This window comes from Ursus americanus, chromosome 2 (assembly GCF_024610735.1).
Source record: "Ursus americanus isolate L20-20 chromosome 2, mUrsAme1.1.p, whole genome shotgun sequence".
In the NCBI taxonomy this organism is placed as follows: domain Eukaryota; kingdom Metazoa; phylum Chordata; class Mammalia; order Carnivora; family Ursidae; genus Ursus; species Ursus americanus.
Window position 1 is genome coordinate 85772369 of NC_142128.1, and position 19203 is coordinate 85791571.

Below are 19203 nucleotides of genomic sequence, written 5' to 3' on the forward strand. Positions count from 1 at the left end.
TAAGGCAAATTTAGAACTTACGAAATTTTTTCTATTCTATGATAGAGAAGGAAGAGGACAATGGCTTTGAACTGGCTGCTTTACTTGGTCAATGGGAAGATGAGCAGGGCATATTGGCAAATTATGATTCATTGATTTATAAATTATTATTTACTAAGATTAAATATATACTTTTTTGGACATAGCATGAGCCCATAAACTTGAAAGATGACATTTGCCTTTCAGAAAGCCTCTTACAGAAGTCGATACATACATTTATTGTTAGTATATTGACTATGGTAAAATTTTGGTAGTAAAACTTCTATTTTATAACCTACTCTTTTCAAGTGATTCATCATCTGTTGCCTGTCAGCAGATACACTGTTTATATTTAACTTTCCTATCCCGTGTTTTTATCCTTTATTTAGTCTCTAACTTACCCTCAGTAGTCCCCCATTGTTGACTGAGGTTTTTAAGACAAGAAACAATTATTATTTTTCCAAAGAAAATTAATATAAAGGGGTACCTATCTCATCAATCTTTTTTACCCTTTTTCCGAATAATGAATCCATTTGAAAATCTGTTGAAAGTATGATTCTTCTCTTCCTAATATATATATATATATATATCCAATTTTGCATACAATTTCAGGGGGATAAAATTTCCTTAAAGGTGAGGGGTCCCAGCTTAATACACTTTATTTGGGATGTGGGGCAAAAAGAGTGAGCGTGAATTATATTGTTGGGGACTAGACATAGAGATAGATCCGGTACAGGGACAGCAGCAGACAGGTGTTGTACATCTTTGCGCAGAATATTTCTTGATGGTGTGGGAGCTTCTTTAATTAAAATATCATGAGAACAGCTGGCCGCCAGCTAGCACTGGCAACACAACAAGAATGTCAATAAATGCATCACAGAAGAAAACGTCCAGCCACAGCTGTTTCTAATGGAGACTCTGAGTCTGTAGCCCTACAGACAAGAGCTTCAACTTTTCCATTCTGCTCACACTTGCTGTAGCATCTTTAATGTTGAAAATAAACTGAGAACTTCCCTAGAATTGTTAAAAATACCACCAAGGGCACTTAGGCTTTGTAAAACGCTGGAAAAGTAGTTAATTCCAAACAACTCATCACATGTCTCAGTGAGTCACTGAGCAAACAAAAAAATGAGCTCCAGGACTCATGACTTGGTTGTCTCCTTTAACTAGTAGACCGCAGTCCCATTGGCAGTGTGAGACGGCTTGGCTCCAGGATGCAATGCCCGAAGTGGAGGGCAGGGAGCGCTGGCGAGCACGTAATGGCAGCTCTGGAGGCAAACACAGGATGCCGTGCATCCCAGATGGGTCAGGAATGATCCCGGCACAAGTCAGAACGCGGGGCTTCTGGTTTTATTCCCCACATTTGGCATTCACCCCTTTGTCCTCTCAGTTTCCTTAGCTTTAAAAGTGGGACTAAAGTGAGAGTGAAGTAAGAGAGTAGAGATTGAAGTGTTTTGAAACCTGCAAATCATTAATCTAATGGGAGGCATTATAATTGCCCCACTTCCGCATAATTGGAAAATGGCGGTGAGTAAAATATATCCCTCTAGTGCCTTTTCTAGTGTTGGTCACCCACTTTAAGGTCAGAGGAAGCTCTAAAGCCGGTACAGTGTGGAAACTTATATACAGCAGTCCCCTTACCCGCGGATTTGCTTTCTGCGGTTTCAGTTAGGAGTGGTCCGCTGTGGTTTGGAATCAGGTAATCCTTCCCAGGAATCCTCAGGACAACAGCAGCCACAACGCGCCTGCGTCATTCACCGCGCTTCCTCTCATCCCATAGGCGTTTTATCATTTCACATCATCACAAGAAAGGTGAGCATAGTATGATAAGATGTTTTGAGAGAGAGAGAGACACCACATTCACATAACTTTTATTACATATATTGTTGTTTGTTCTATTACTAGTGTTGTCGTTGATCTGTTATTGTGCCTGATCTGTAAATTAAACTTTATCATGGGTAGCTACGTACAGGAAAAAACAGTATATATTGGGCTCGATACTACCTCCGGTTTCAGGCATCCACTGGGGGTCATGGAACGTATTCCCTGCGAATGAGGGACCACTGTATACGTATTATTCCTGATGGGGGAAAAAAGGGCTTCAAAATGTAAACAAATAGTATAACTACACCACATCCTCTTTATTCTTTTCTCAAAATGATCTGAGAAAAATTTGTTCTACAGTCTTGATTAAAAAGAAAGAAGTTAGCAATTCACCTGAACGGAAAGGGAAGAGAATGAAACTTTTGAAAGCTCATTATGTGCCAGACACTTTACATATTTATCTCATATAACCCCTACAACCACACAGGAAGAAAGTAGTATGTTTCTTGTTTTACAGAGAAAGCTGCAGCTTGCCGAGGTCAGGTGGCTTTCTTACCACTCAGCTGGGTATCAGATCTAGGATTTAAATCCAAGCCTGTCCAACTCCAAAGCACGTGTTCTTTCTACGTACCATACCATGGTCCGCCCTAAGCATTTTATTGTGAAAGAAGGACAAATCTGATTCAACATAGTAAAAGGAATAGGCCAATTCCTTTACCAATTCAATAAGTCTTTCTTAAATATGTATTATACATGGGCCACTGTGCTAAGTACTAGCAATACAAAGATGCAATAACAGAGCACTTGTGCACAACAAATGCTTCTTGAATTCATCTACATTGTCAAACAAGAGAAATTCATTTAAAAAAAGATGGAAGCAACTCCAAAGCATGATTCAAATCTTTTTAACTAACAAGAAGCTTTTACTTCATGAAGCTTCTCGGTATATTAACGTAGGGTCAGTGAAAACTAAGACTTTCTTCAAATATCTTGAGATCTCCATCTCCAAACCTCACGCCGCATCTGAAGTTTTAACTGGAGTGATTTCATACACCCCCATTGTCAAAAGAGAGGCATAGTTGTCTATCCTGTGGGTTGACTACTCAAATTTCAGAGCCATCTGGCTGGCAGGAGCCAGGAGAGTCATGAATAATTAGATTCAGGTTCAATAAATTAAGATTAAGGTGTCCCTGAATTTTAGCCACTATGCTGTGAGACAATGTCTCATCGTGTTGGCAGAGCTGTATTTTAAAAAGTATTTCTTTTGATTGGTGCTGACGGTGATTATCTTCGCTGCCTAGACGTTTTGGACTTTATTTCAGAAGGAATTCCAAATATTACCTATAAGAAGCAAACTCTGATCTCTTAATGACAAAATGTATCCCCAACCACTGAGAATAAGGTAAAATGGCAAAGCAAACACAATGCTTTTTACTTGAAGGATCTGCCAGCAGAGGGCAATATTAGTTTTCACACTTTTCCTAATACCTCTACTGATCCTAAACTACTAAGTATAAAATAGCTGTTTAGTAGAAACCTTAGGTTGTAATTTGTTGTTGTTGTTCTATGCAAATAAGACTAGTAATATAGCAGAAGCAAAGATAAGGCATAATGTTGATTACTAAAATTCCAACATCTCTGATAAGAATTAACAAAAAAGCTGGAAAACTCAGAAAAGGTCTAGATATTTATTGATTATAATGCAGGTGGGAGGTTACCATCTCTTTATGGTATTTTCCCAGTGTTTAACATATAGAAGGTACTCAGTGACTATTCATTGACTGACTTATGAGTAAATTAATGTTGATCAAATATATACATGTGTGGGTTGGGATGGAAGCTGAGGGTAGGATGGAAACTTCTCACACTTCCCTCTTACTTAGAATGCAATCAATTTGGAACATGGTTTCTCTGAATGCTTCCATTACCACCTTGGAAAGTAGTTTCTAGTCTTTCTCAAAATTTTAGGACAATCATAAATTGATGAGTTTAATCTTCATAGCTTTGCATTAATGGGAGACAAATGCTATTCCTGAATTTTCCATAGGAGAGTTCTGAGGCTTATTTAAGATTGGCAAATATTGGATTGCTGGTTGAATTAAATGAGCCACTTGATAGAAATAAAGTCACAAAAACCGAAACTATGATTTTTTTTGGCTGCGTTCAGTTGAGAGGTGTAACACATATTGTGAGTCAGAGTGCATCTGGATATCTATGAATCTTATTTTGTCAATTTTGGTGTGCAGTTATTTTACCATTGCTTATTTTGTTCCTTACACAGGATGATAGCAACAATATTGGGAGTTTGAATTTGTTGGCATAATGCCATTTTTTTCAACATCTGTTAAATATGGTTCTAATTTTATACTCTGTTTCAGCATATAGCTAAATATTTAGCATTTAAAAATGCCCTTTGGGGATGACTGAATGCGTTTTCATGCTTCCAATAATTCATTGTGCATTTGTGTTGAGAAAATCAACTTTAAGGCATAAACTACAAGCCCAGTGAGAGGAAACCTTTTTCTGTGCACTCTTGATGTTTAGTTTTTTGGCCAGCCTATAAGTCACAGCAAAAGAAATTTGTAGAGATGCTTTTGTCGTACAGAAAATTCTCTACTGAGAGACTTGGGATTAGCCGTAGTGTGAGTAGAAGGATTTTGCTGAAATTTTGTCCATCCCATCTCAGCAGAGTTTTCCCACTCGAGTCAGTTCCAGGTTAAGGCGGCTCAAGTGCCGTAAGAAAATAACACGCCTGATCTATCATCAGGAAGATGTTCTGTTTAAGCGGTTTTTCTAGAGAAGGTTTGAGGTTTACGCTATCTTGGCACACTCTTGTACCACATCGACTAATGGCTACAAGGCCGCAAGGTAGTATTGGGCTGGAGTTTGTCACCAATACTCGAGTCGAATGAAGTGAGACACGTGCTGATGACTCTGGTTTCATTAGCAGGCTGTTCTGATTGAGATAGCAGTTGCAAGTTATTATAGAGAGAGTTTTGTTTTGTTCTTTAAATCACGAATCTCTTCCACCCTCGTGTTTCAGTAATAACACTGTGCTTTCTAAGTTTTGCTTGAACAGCAATCATTTGCCATATGGCAGTGAGCAACAGTAGCATTATTGCTTTAGGGTACATTTCCAATGTTTATTTATGCTATATAATGCCTTTAGTCTGATTTCCAATAGGCCCAGTAGAATTTCTTTCAGATGTTCAGTCTTTGAAGTTTAAGACATTACTCTGCTGGTAAAACATACTCACGAATTACCATGAATTATTTAATTCACTTCATTGTACGCATGACAAATGACTAATAAAAATTAGTTGGATTTTCTTGATGTTATCATATTCATGACTCATTAAGAATGGTTTGAGGGCTACTTTTGCTATTTATTTGTTTTATTTTATAAATAACCTTTTTATTTTACAATAGTTTTATATTTACAGAAAAATAACACAGATAGAACAGAAAGTTCTTTTATACTCTATACCCAGTTTCCCCAAGTGTTAACATCTTTCATTGTTAGGGCGATTTGTTACAACTTGTGAACCAATATTAACTAAATATTAACTAAACTCCACCATACTTTACTCATATTTGCTCCGTTTTTAGCTAGTATTCTTTTCCTGTTCCAGGATCCCATGCAGGATATCATCTGCACACAAGGATTCTCTAGACTGTGACAGGAAGTCTTGGGGGAATTCTTTGATGGAAGACGACAGATGCTATTCTCATCACATCATATCAAGAGTATGTGCTATCAGCATGACTTTTCATTGTTAATGTTAATCTTGATCACCTGGTAGAGTTAGCGTTGGCCATGTTTCTCCTTTGTAAGCTATTTCCCCCCTTTCTTTACTGTATTCTTGAAGGGTAAGTCACTATGTGCAGCCCACATTTATGGGGTGGGTATTTATCTTCCATATTTTTGACATGGAATGTATGGGGCTATGTATATATATTATTTGGAACTCTTCTACATGGGAAAACAGCCCTTTACTTATTTATTTATTCAATTATTTATTTGTATCCTAATGGACTCAAGGATATTTATTTCATACTGTGGGCTATAATCAATATTATGTTATGTTTTTGCTCAAATTGTTCCAACTTTGGCTGCTGGGAGTTCTTTCACTTGGCTTCTGTATCTCTTTGACATATCTCACCATTGTATGTGTGTGTTTCTGTATCTTTGTTTTGTTTTGCATTTCCTTCATTTATGGCCTTATAAGATGCTCTAAGCTCATCTTGTGTATTTCCTGTCCCAGAGTTAGAATCAGCCATTTCTCCAAGGACCTCTGGTTTCTTTTATTGGAAATTGCCATTAGAAACCAAGATTTGGGGGCGCCTGGGTGGCACAGTGGTTGGGCGTCTGCCTTCAGCTCAGGGCGTGATCCCGGCGTTATGGGATCGAGAGCCCCACATCAGGCTCCTCCGCTGTGAGCCTGCTTCTTCTTCTCCCGCTCCCCCTGCTTGTGTTCCCTCTCTCGCTGGCTGTCTCTATCCTGTCGAATAAATAAATAAAATCTTTAAAAAAAAAAAAAAAGAAACCAAGATTTGAGCACTAAGTATACTCATTGCTATTGACATGTCATGTTACCTGTCATTGTTTCTAGGTTCTCTCAACTGACAGAGCAAGGAAATACATGTGTTGATATTAACCTGCATATATACACATCTCAGTAAATATTTTTACATATATCTATCAGTATATGTAATAAGTCAAACTTGAATTCAATCTTTTTTTTTTTTTTGCATGTTCTTTTCTTTATTTCTCAAGGTGGTAAGAAGGATGTTGAGGTCCATGGGTTATGGATAGTAAAGTTGTATGCTCTGATGTGAGCTCTGCTCGGCTTGGCTCTTGTCATCTTCCCGCCCCAGTTTTCTTTCAGGGAGAATCCAGTCCTTCTGTCCTTCCGTGCATTCAGACACTCAACATTTGTCTGGTATTTCTGGATGCTGGGAAATCCAGATCAAGATGCTGGCTGGCGGACAGGGTATCTCCATGAGAACCACTTCCTGGTTGCTGGGTCCCAATATGGTGAAAGCACCACAAACTTTAGTTCACTCTGAATGTCCCAACTCTAACCTTTTATCACAGTATCACACTAGCCTCCTTTTTACTTAAATTAAAAAAAAAAGATTTTTTTGCAGAGTATAGGCTGAAAATAAAAAGGAAAGAAAGAAGGAAGCTTGGTTTTCACGATATATTCCCTTATTTCTTTAAAGGAACATGGAATGATTTATTATATTTTGATTAACGTATTTTGAATGTAACTAAGGTACTTAAATAAAAAATTAAAGGCAGAAAGCTGAATCCAGTTTATTATTATTGAAACTAGCACCTTTCCCCTTTCATTAATTGGTACAGAAAAAATATTAGGATGGTTGTGACCAGCTGTAGTTCTTCTGAAAACAGAAAAACAAGAAAGAGGCTTAAATTATATTAGAAGAAATATAAGGGGGAAATAGTCTGATAAAGAGAGTTGCTAAATGTTGGAATGTAAGATAAGAAGATAGAATTTTTCCTCTGTTTTTTAAAATTAGGACAGATTCCCAGCTGTCTAGAATAGTAGGTGTTTTCTGATTTTCAAAGCTCTTTTCCCTCCCTGAATTCTGACACTCTTTACATCTGTAATCAAAACCTGAGCTGAGGAAAGCCCCTACTTTGAAGATGTGGGAGGAAGGTGTACAAAAAGAGAAGAAAGATTTCACCCTTAAAAAAGTCATACTTAGAATTAAAGGTGAATATAGAAAATGGGTTACATCTACCACCCGAGCTATACTTTCCAAGCTTTTCATATTTTTCAGTATCACGTAAATCCATATTAGAACATCGATCTTCCTCGTTTTCCTTTTCTTTTTTTAACCTGATAGTTAATAGAAACTGGTTGCGGTACTGATGGATGTTTCCTTCTAATCCATAGGTAAATGGCTAGATATTCACAGCTTCATACCATTCCCTTTTTAAAGAACCATTTTTCTAAAGTTACTTCCTGCAAGTTGTCCTCACTTCTATAACTCTTTAATTATCTATCTGGAGGTAAGTAAAGATAAGTTTCCCATAAACAAGATGGTTTAAACAATTATTTTGACATTGTAATGATTAATTTTCTCTCCAGAATATTTATTTTCATAAAAATGTCATATTCAGGCTAGTAATAAAATTATTTTGCACGGTGACAATGGAAAGAGTCCTAAAAGACCTAGGTTTTACTCCTGGCTATACCACATACTACTGATGTGATCTGGGGCAAGTTGCTTGATGCTCCGAATTTAATTTGCGCATCTCGGAAATAGTTAAGAAATACTTATCTTACAAGGTTATTGTGACTATTCATGTATATGAGTTCATTCATGTGCTAAGAACAGGGTTAAAGTACTCATTAGATGGCAGTTACTATTATTATCATTATTATTAATCATTATACATTCAGCAGTCCAGTAAACATTATTGAATTCCTATGGTGTATTGGGCATTATGTGCTTATAAAAATGAATCGAACATAGCCCTTATTCTCAAGGAATTCATAGCATTGTGGGAAAAATATAAAATTAGTTTGAATTGATAAATAATGAGGAAGAAAGCTCAGAAACAGGCTTGGGGCAGGAAGAGCTCATTCAAGGCCAAAGAATGCTTGATGCACAAAGCAAAAGAAACCAGGACTATAGTATCATTTCTTTGTTCCTGAAAGGGCGTATACAGTATGAGTATTATTTTATTAATGATGAGACTCTGAAATACACTATAAAGCAATTATATATCTCAAAGTTTTATTATTAAAATTTTCAATTTTATTGTAAAATAATAGGGAAAGTGCAGATAGGAAGCAAAAGGAGGAGAATCAAGATGAAGGGGAAGAAGATGTGAGAACCATGACAGATGATCTAATTTCTTTTTTTTTAAAGATTTTATTTACTTGACAGAGAGAGACAGTGAGAGAGAGAACACAAGCTGGAGGAGTGGGAGAGGAAGAAGCAGGCTTCCTGCGAGCAGGGAGCCCGATGCAGGACTTGATCCCAGGACTCCGGGCTCATGAACTGAGCCGAAGGCAGCCGCTTAACGACTGAGCCACCCAGGCGCCCCAGTGATCTAATTTCTTTATGCGAACTTCATCTTCAACTTCCTCTTCTGTGAAATGCAGATTATTCTTTTAGCAACCTCATAGTTTTGTAATAAGGATTAAAGGTCATACATGTAAAGTCCTTAAAATAGTGCATGGGACATAGGAAGTGCTCAATGATTATTAGCTAATCCATCTGGTGTGGCAGAAGAAGAATGATTACAGGTCCAAAATAGATTGCCAGCATGATTTCAAAATTCTATGAGATCTTAGACAAGTCACTCTCTGAGCCTCAGCTTCTCTCTGCAAAATGAAGGCCCTAGGGTAGAAAAATGACCTCTAAAATTCTTTCCAGCTTTTGAATTGGGATAAAGTTGCAGAAAAGACTGGGTGGATATGGCCAAGGCCCTGACTTTATGGGGACAAAGGCTCCCTGTGAGAGGACATCTGGAGGGGGTGGTTAAGGATACATTTTCATTTTTTCAACATTTCTCTCAGAAAGTGAGGCGGGGGTATTCTGGGTTCAGGCTCCTCCCAGTAAGTGTTCAGTTGGGCTTTTAAAGGTTTTTCCCAAGTAGCATGAGGACAGCTTATAGGTCTCTTGGTTTTTATTTTGGGAGTGGGTGGATCCCTGAGGTCCTTATAGAGAAGATCACGACAGAAACACAAACCAGAATCATGAGTCCTCGAGAACTAGGACACTGGCTGAGCGGAAAGGGAGGCTCCCTTTGGACCAGCTACCAGACACATGTGGCTTGTGTCTTCTCCCACTTGCTGAGAGCGTTTTCTCTTCCTTAGGCATCTTACTTCCCATTCCATGACAGATGATGGGAATTTCAACTATGTAAGGAGTAGGACACTAGGCCCCTGGTGCTTTTCCTCCTTTTGGGGCTATCCCCCTTGCTGACCACAGGCTTTGTGGCTTCACAGAAAGTAAAAGCAGAGTGTTATATTCCCCGGAGTTTGCCATGACATAGTTATTCTGTGCTTTCTTCTCTTGACATTAGTACCAAAAGAGAATAAGAATGTAAACATCTGTTTTATATAAACTAATTCTAGACTTTTAACTTGATTAGTATAAGAGAATATTTGATGTGATTAATTTTCCAGTTACAACACAACGGCTCTCCGTTCTTTTATTGCCTTCTTAAGGGAGACAAGAGAAGAAAAAATAACCTAACTTTCTTTCTTTCTTTTTTTTTTTTTTTTTGTTTCATAACAGTGCCAAGTATAACCATTATGGTTGGTGCAAAAGTCATCTACTTTTAATTCAGTTGTAATAACAAGTTACTTATCCTGTAGAAATGTGCTAAAATAAACATAAAATAATCCTGGACCTCATTACATAGAGAACCAGACATGCTGGGAAGGATCATTCATTGCGGGTAACATCAAACCATCTAGTGATTTGCAGGAGACAGTTAATGATAAAGCAGTGTGTGTACGTACCACTTTATAGCAATCTTCAGGACTCATTCTTCTAAGTCAGTGTTTTTCTGAGCTACGCTTTATCAGGCCTAGTGGGATGAATGCTTCCAATTAGGTGATCACTTGAAATACTCAACCAGCAAGCAGGATCTTATCTTCTCCAGGGAAGGAAGAAGAATTTCAAGAGAGAAAACTGAACCAGAGAGAGAATTTTAGTATTGACTTGCCATAAATGAGCCACACTACTTTTAAAAAGATGTTACCTTTTCATACTCCCCCACCCCCCAAATATAACCTTCATGACGAGAACCTGTGTGAGGAGATCTTTGAGAGCTAATTTGCTGACTGTTGGCATTGCACTAGAAATGTTCCGCAGTCTGCTACATGTCTCCATGAAGCTGACCATTGTATATGCATCTGCAGGCCGAGCTCATCTCTTCTCCACTCCCATGTCCTACCTCCTGGGACCTTCTAGGATTTCCTGGAGGAATTTGGGGGTGTGGGAGTGGTCTAGGATAAATCTATGATAGGGTAGGTAAACCAAGTCAGTTCTGAGTAAACCAAAAAATTCTTTCACTCTTTCCTCGTGTCCTGGTCTCTGATCCGGGGCCCGTGAAGAGTGTTTTAAACTTGTGCCTGTTTGGTGCTTCCTATGCAGATCTCTTCATAAAAAACAACTGAATACTAATAATTTCGATATTGTTCTCATAATCTCTCCTGGTCTGTCTTATCCATTGCTTTATTTTTAGTTCACATCCTCAAAATCTCCAGCCTGAGGGCAGCACGGGAAAGCCGTGAGGAGCACAGGCTTGACAATCATCTGCCTGGGTTCAAGCCCTGGTTCTACTGCTCATTAACATTGACCTTTAGACAAATTGCTTACACTCTCCGAGTTTCAGTTTCCTTAGGTGAAGAGTGTTGTTAATATTCCTGCGACCTACTACTATTTTTGTCCTTTTCCCCAATTTGCCTGCCTTATTCTACTTCTCACTCATTGAGTGATTTTGCTGAAATATAACTATTTTCTTTTTTTTCTTTTCTTTTTTTTTTTTTGCTCTTCAGCTTCAATTCCTTCAGTATCTTTATATACCCTCAGGATGTGATCTAAGCTCTAATCAGCTTTATGCAGGTACCACCTGACAGTGTCTTACCTCAGGCATCCCCTATGTGTTTCCCATCTCTGTCCTGGGCTTTTCTATGGATGTCTTAGAGTGGGTTGTCCAGGAAATCAAATCCGCATCTGTGTATGTGGGACCCAAAAATGTGGGGTTGTTTGGGCCCCATGGGGTAGGTCATTGACCAGTGAGAATGGGAGGTGATGAGTAAGTACTTCCCCCTTTTACCACACCGACTCCCCTTTCTCCTTCATAACAGTCTCGAGACACCTAACCTTAGGGCTTTCCGTCAGTTCCATGGGACCCAATAACCAGTAGCATATAGCAGAGGCCAGCTTTGTAATGTACCCTTACCCAGGCTCTCCCTTCTTCCCTACTTTATTCCTCCTATCCCTCATGCCTCCAGCCTGGGAATCACACCCAGACCTTCATCCCAGACTCTGCTTTCTGGGGAACTTCTGTCAAGACAGTCAGATAATTTTACAGCTGAAATGAATTTTAGAAATTGTTTAGTATGATGGTTTGTGAGGGACAGAACTGAAGTAATTAGTGGCTAAAGCAAGACTAGATTCACAGACCAGTGCTCCTTCCAACCTCATAGAGACTGTTTTTAATAACAAAAGCAGGAAACAGGCTAGGATGTATTGTTATTTCTGGGCAATACTCTGACTTAAGCAGTACTGTCTTTTTTTGCCCAACCCTTCCTACTCCTACCGTGGGCCATGCCCTCTTCCTAACCCAGTTATTTCTCCCAATGTGTATTCTTGGTATTCTCGACTAACTGCCTGCCAAAGTCTACTTTCAGGGACTCATTTATTTTGAAGTGTAAATAAGATTTCTGTCCACAGGCTACCTGGTGTCTGGAGATCTGCATTTCAACAGAGATCAAACTTTATAGAAAGGGAGTGGAAGAGCCCAGGTGTGTCTCTACTGTGTCACAAATCATGTAGTCATCAATTATCTGAGGCTAAAGTGGAGACATGCATCTGGGATTATGGAAGATAAATGTATATTCTACATCCATACATATATAAGTACAAATGCTTTCTGAGACACTGAATATTCCTTTCCTTTCTTAACCCTCTTTTCTTACCACAGTGCCCAGTGGACCTTAAGTGCTACCACCCCTTAGATAACAGGATGTTAGTGAAGCTATAAAAGACCTTCTATAAACAAATAGATTAAAAAGTCCCCTCTAGTTATCTGTTTCTTCCAAAGCATCGTGTCTCCAGTGCATATATACATAGGTTCAAACTTTCAAAACTATATCCTCAAATACATATAATAGAAGGCATAATACTTAAGTTTTATTGTGAGCTTGCTACATTGCTGGGCTAAATGAAATATAGTCATTCTTTGGCACTGGGCTAAATGAAGTATAGTCATTCTTTGATTTTATTCTCAGGCAAAGAAAGACAGTGATTCTAGAGAGATGGGAAACAAATGAGGCAAGTTGTCCCAGTTTACCACCTTCAGAGAGTTTCCAGGTCATGATGTATGCAGGTGGAACCAAGGTAGAACCTAGAAGGCTGCTTGGGTTGAGGAGATGGAGGTGATTGCCCAGGGAGACTAAGAAGCTTGAGTTTGCAGGAGAGAGAACCAGAGGAAGCTATGTAGCTAGAAAACTCCAGAGATCTGAATGGAGTCCCCCTTTCATATTCAGCTGAGGACTGAATTGCCTAAGGCCAACTGAGGAAAGAACCACTTGAAATGAATAAAGGGAACTGTGTCTACACCCACATATGGATGGGAATGGGTCTGTCCCCACCAGTCAGACTGGAAAACCTCATGATTCACAGAGTTTTGGTAGAGTGACAGATGGGTCTTTGCTCAGTAATGGGGAATAACTAGTTCTAGGCTGAAGACTGCTTTGGTCCGACCTAACAAATTTCAAAAGTAAGTCCCAAAAGGATTAAACTGTTTCCAAATAACTTAACTCTGCCCCAGAAAAAAGTTCAAGAATATTTATAGGAATACATAATATCCCATACCTCAAAGTAAGATTCACAATGTATCACACCCAATCAAAGATTATGAGGCCCAAAAGGGAGCAAAACAATATAACCCATAACAAGCAGAAAAAATCCATTAAAAGTAATGCAGAACTGACATGGATGTTAAAATTACCAATCAAGGACATTAAAAGTGTATTCCACATATTCACACACTTAAAATGAGACATGAAAGATATAAAAAAAAATCCAAATCAAATTTCTAGAGAGGAAAAATACACTGGGTGGGACAGAATAGAATAGACAGTGGAGAAGAAAAGATGAGTGAACTTGAAGAAATAGCTATGGAAACTACCAAAAAATGAAACCCAATGAAAAAAGAAAATAGTAACTTAAAAAATGAACGAAGCATCAGTGAACTGTGCAACAACTTCAGGTGGCCTCATATATGTGAATTGGGGTCCTCACAGGAAAGGAGGACCTCATCTGAAGAAATAAAGGCCGAAAATTTCCAGTTTTGATGAAAACCATGTACTTACAGATACGAGAAGTTTGATAATCCCTAAGTACAAGAAATATGAAGGGAACCACAAAAAGGCATAATCTTAATCAAACTGATTAAAAAATGGTGATAATAAGAAAACTCTTAAATGCATCTGAGGAAATAAAAGATATAGTTTATATAAAGTAACAAATGTAAATATGATAGAGATTTCTTACTGAGAACAAGGCAAGCAAGAAGACAGTGAAGTAATATCTTTAAAGTACTGAAAGAAAAGTAAAGACTTGTCCACTTAGAATACTCTACCCCGCAGAAAAAAAAAGAAGAAAGAAACTTTCAAAAACAAAGGTGAAATAAAGACTTTCAAATGCACAAAAGTGAAAGATTTTTTCACCAGCAAAACCACACTACAAGGAATATTAAGGCAAGTCCTTCAGGGAGAAGGAAAATCATATCACATGTAAATCTGGATCTATACAAAGAATTGAACAGCACCAGAAATGGTGAGTATATCGGTAAATATATTAACTTTTTTTTATTATTCGGATCTCTTTAAAAGGTAGTCGTCTATTTAAACAACAACAAAAAGAACATCAACGTAGTGTGGGGTTTAAAATATAGTAATGTAAAAGAAAATGGATGACAATAACAAAAAGGTTGTGAGGGGAGTAATGGAAGTATACAATTCTGAAGTTATTTTACTATACATGAAGTGTGCTATTCTTTGAAGGAAGATTGTGATTGAGTTTATATACTATAAACCCTGAAGCAAGCACTGAAATAAAGAGTTATAGCCGATAACCTAGCAATGGAGATACAACGAATCATAAAAAATATTCAATACATCCAAAAGAAAGTGTAAAACAGGTAGAAAAGAACAAAGAACAGAGGGAACAAATAGAAATCACAAGATGGCAGATTTAAATCTAACCATATACATAATCACATTGAATGTAAATGTTTTAAACAGCCCAATTAAAAGGCAGAGATTATTTGATTGCATAAAAAAAAAGCGAGACTGAATTGTATGGTGACTACAAGAAACACCTTCAGTATAAAGACACAAATAGGGTAAAAGCGACAGGATAGAAAAGGCTCTAGCACTATGGACTCTGAGAAACAAACTGAGGGCTTCAGAGGGGAGGGGGGTGGGGGAATGGGATAGGCTGGTGATGGGTAGTAAGGAGGGCACATATTGCATGGTGCACTGGGTGTTATCCGCAACTAATGAATCATCGAACTTTGCATCAGAAACCAGGGATGTACTCTATGGTGACTAACACAATATAATAAAAAAACATTTTAAAAAAAGGCTCTATCATGCTAAAACTAACTGAAAAAGCTAGAGTGGCTATATTATTATCACCGGATATATTTCAGAGCAAATAATATTACCAAGGATAATGAAGATAACTTCATAGCGATAAAGGTGTCAATTAATTAAGAGAATATAACAACTCTAAATGTTAATGCATCTAATTATAGGGCTTCAAAATGCATGAAGCAAAAACTCCCAGAACTACAAGAAGATATAGATAAATCCACAATTATAGTCAGTGATTTCGACTGATGGAATAGGCAGAAACCAGCAAGGATATAAAAAATTGGAATAACACTATCAAACAACTTGACTTAATTGACATTTATAGAACATTCCACCCAACAACATACATTCTTTTTAAGTGCTCCTGGAACATTCACCAAGATGGATCACTTAATCCTTATTAGGTAGGTACTATCATTATTAGTATTTATAGTTAGGCAACTGTAACTGAGTATCTACAAGTTAAGTAACTTGCTGCAAATACAGTTATTAAGTGTCACTGCTGGGCTTTGACCCCAGGGTATCTGACCCAGAACTCTTAATCACTAGGCTCTGTGACCTTCCTTGAACACCTGGAACAGCTCAGCTCTGAGTGAAAACGTAGGACTTAGAATGCAATCCTTTTTAAATAAACAAGGAGTAGGCTACTCAAATAGCATTCTGTAAATACTGCTTGGAAAGGAAGTACTTTCCCCGACTCCTCTCATATTCCCACTCAGCCCAAATGGCCTGTCGCTTCCTTTAAGTGACATGACTTATAGGTATCATAAACTCAGGTCCCACCACTGCTGGGTCTAAAAAAGAAGGCAGTCACAGACAATAAAATGCAGATGGGAGCTGGCTCCTCCTCAGGCTGCGACTGTGTGTGAGAGTTGGGTGGTCTAATACACAAACCAACGTGGAGCAAGATGCACATTTGCTCCTCTTCAGAATGCCAGGATCCAGACAGCAGCTCCTTTTCCACGAAGGAAATACATTTTTATTAAAATGAAGCAAAGACTCTCTAGCTAATGGTTGATTTTCCTTGTCTACCTTCTTTGTTATTTGTTCTAAAATGTATATAATAATTACAACATGGAAAAACTTTGTAATGTTTTCCAGGGCGAGGTTCCCTCACTTATCAGCAAGAAACCACGGAGGAACACCTTTTTAATGGATCTTTGGCTGAGACTTGGTACATGGTTGTTCTATGGGAGGAAGTGTGAAATGGGGATATTATTCTGCCTCGCCGTGCTAGGAGGATTCAAGCTGCTCAGGAGCATGAATCTTGATGATGAAATTTTAAAAATCAGTTTTCTCTTCAATATGCACTCTTTGTCTCTCATCCACTCCACTAGACCTCCATCCTTTTTTTTTTTTTTTAATACTTTTTATTATGTTATGTTCGTCACCGTACTCCACTGGACCTCCATCCTGTCTTCACATCCAGCTGCCTTCCCTTCTATCATCTTTCCTAACCACAATCAGTGGCTCCCCCGTTCCTCCTGTCTCTCGCATTTCCCTCAACAGCCCCTTTCCTTTTCCTCCCGCGTCTGGACCATCCAGATCTCTCCTCCCTCCCTCCTCAGTCCCTGAGGAGATCAAAGAGTGACAGTGAGGCTGCCGCCGGGAGAGACGTTTCCAGCTCCCCCTCCCGGCTGGGCTGAGTTGTGGGCTGCGAGACCGGAGGCTGGGCTGGGGCGTCTTGGCTTCTGGGGGAACTTAGGAAAGCGGTGTCTGCAGCAGCACTGCATACAGTGGAGAAGTCAAATTCCCTTTGTGCTGGTTAGTGTGGTGTCCCCTCAGTTTGGGACTTGGCCACACATTCTTGAAAGCCATTGTTCACACTGAGGTTCAGTAAGTCAGGAGCAGCGCCGGGGGGAGCGGAGCTGACCCTGGGAGCGCTTCCCTGGTACCGAACTGACCCTACTCGCGTCGGTGGAGAGAGAAGTCGCCCTCCAGGAGGGGGGCTCCAGCGCCAAGGAGGCGGAGGGGGGGGCGCGCCGCTGGCCAATCAGGAGGCGCGGCCTCGCCGGGCTTCCCCTCCGCGCTCCCGAGCGAGCGGCGCACAGTGGAAAGTTGGGAGCCTGAGTGGCTGGCCCCGGCGGGAGAGCGGCGGCGGCGACGGCGAGGGCGGCGGGACTCGGCGCGGCGCCGCAGTGCTCGGAGCGGCCCCCGGGGCATGGGCCGGGCGCGCTGCCCGCTCTCCGCGACACGCCGCGCGCGGCCGGCGGGCACCTAGCCGTCCCGGAGGAAGCTGCGTCCAGACAAAAGCTGCCGCATCTCCGCCCGCTCAGCCCCTGCAGCGCTGCGGGGTTGGTGCCCGTCCCCATCGGATTGTCGCCTCCAAACTTTTCCTAGGTCAGAGAGCTTTCGAGAGCCTAATGAGTTGCTCTGAGAGGAACCCCCCTGCGTGTTGTTGAGGAGGGCTAAGCACGGTGCTAAGGCGCCCAGGGGGAAAAAGGAAGAAAGAAAAAAAGAAAAAAAAAGGAAAGAAAAGACAATGATTTCCTGGGACATTGTCCACACCGTATTCCTGTTTGCTCTTCTTTATTCTTCCCTAGCTCAAGATGCAAGCCCCCAGGCAGAGACCGGGGCTGAGGAAATTCCCGAGGGGGCCTCCACCTTGGCTTTTGTGTTTGATGTGACTGGTTCCATGTATGATGATTTAGTTCAGGTAATCGAAGGGGCTTCCAAAATTTTGGAGACGTCTTTGAAAAGACCTAAGAGACCACTTTTCAACTTTGCTCTGGTGCCTTTCCATGATCCAGGTAAGGGAAATATTTATTCTTTGTGTTTGTTATTTCTTGTGATTACCTATGTCTTATGCTCCGAAATTATTTCAGGGTTAGGAAGTTTCAAAACTTTTTTTTTTTTTATTTTCTTTTAATGTGTAGCTGAAAACCATTGTAACAAAGAGTTGCTCTTTGGCATCTGGCTTTGCTCCCCCATTCCTCCTCGGGTCTTGTAGGTGCTTGGGCAGTGGTCCCCAAACCTGGAAGTGGGGAATTACAGGAAAAGCCGGAACCCAGAGTCCTGAGCAAGGACGTGGAAACTGGAGTTCATTGACTTTTTGGTTTTGGAGCTAAAGAATGCTTAATTATGAAGGCAGATTTGGACCTGGGTATCCAGCAGCGCTGCCCTGAGAGCTCCCATCCCGGTTGAGAGCACACTCAGGATAACTCGCACATGAGAGGGGGAGGAAAAACCTGTTGTGTGAGACCCAGGGAAGCTTGTGAGTAATTACTAGTGGAACCGAAAAGGTGAAAATAAAGGAGAAGCCATTCATTTCTTAACTGAATCTTTTCATCTTCGCCCCAAGCCATCATTAGTTCGGTTCACAGATGGGTAGAAACATTATGTCCATGTCTCATCCAGTAGAAAAGCATGTAATTTGGGTGGCGGTGCTCTTTAAAGGTAGTTGAAGCAAAATAACTGTACTTTTCCCCCTAAAGCCATGGGTTTCAGCTGCTCCGCTGTAATATGATCCTATTTACTTTTTTCAGTTTCTATTTCAAGTGGCACCTTTCAGTGAGGCTCAGAGGAGCCCTCATTGTCATTGCCAAGGGCAGCATTGCAGGGGGAGCCCTGGGCTTGCTGTCTGACAGCCACCTGAGTTTCATTAGCGCAAGTCCCTGCCCAGTTGAAGAAATACAGCAGTGGTTTCTTAAAAGCCCTCCCCCACTGTTCTCCCACATTTTTCCTGCTTTGAAAGTCTCTCTCTTCACTTAGAAGACCTCGACGCCACTTCTTCGCGATGGGAGCCTGATATTGAGAATCTCAAATTCTTTCCTTGTGCATTTTGACAAACGTATGAGTTCACATTATTGCCAGGTCTTAAATGTGGCAAGTTCCAGCTTTGTAAAAAATATAGCATGGGGAGAAATTTAGAGGGAAATGGAACTTTCTGGGATTTTTTTGTTCTTCAAATGATGAAAATAAGAACCTATCCTACTTTTGTGGGACATAGAAGAGTAGGGTAGGTTTTTCTACATTTCTA

The 19203-nt window shown here is 40.0% G+C and overlaps 1 protein-coding gene across 3 annotated transcripts in view; it reads left to right on the top strand.

Moving 5' to 3' along the window:
• Positions 1-16580: 16580 nt before the first annotated feature.
• Positions 16581-19203, top strand: part of HMCN1 (hemicentin 1) — a 467939-nt gene continuing 465316 nt past the window's right edge. For 2 of the 3 annotated variants that reach the window (XM_045811326.2, XM_087858478.1), the window contains exon 1: positions 16586-17974. In XM_045811326.2, coding sequence (XP_045667282.2) covers positions 17707-17974 — 268 coding nt within the window. In that variant the 5' untranslated portion in view covers positions 16586-17706. Of the gene's footprint in view, positions 17975-19203 lie in introns of all 3 variants that reach the window. The other variant, XM_087858481.1, reaches the window with a different exon arrangement.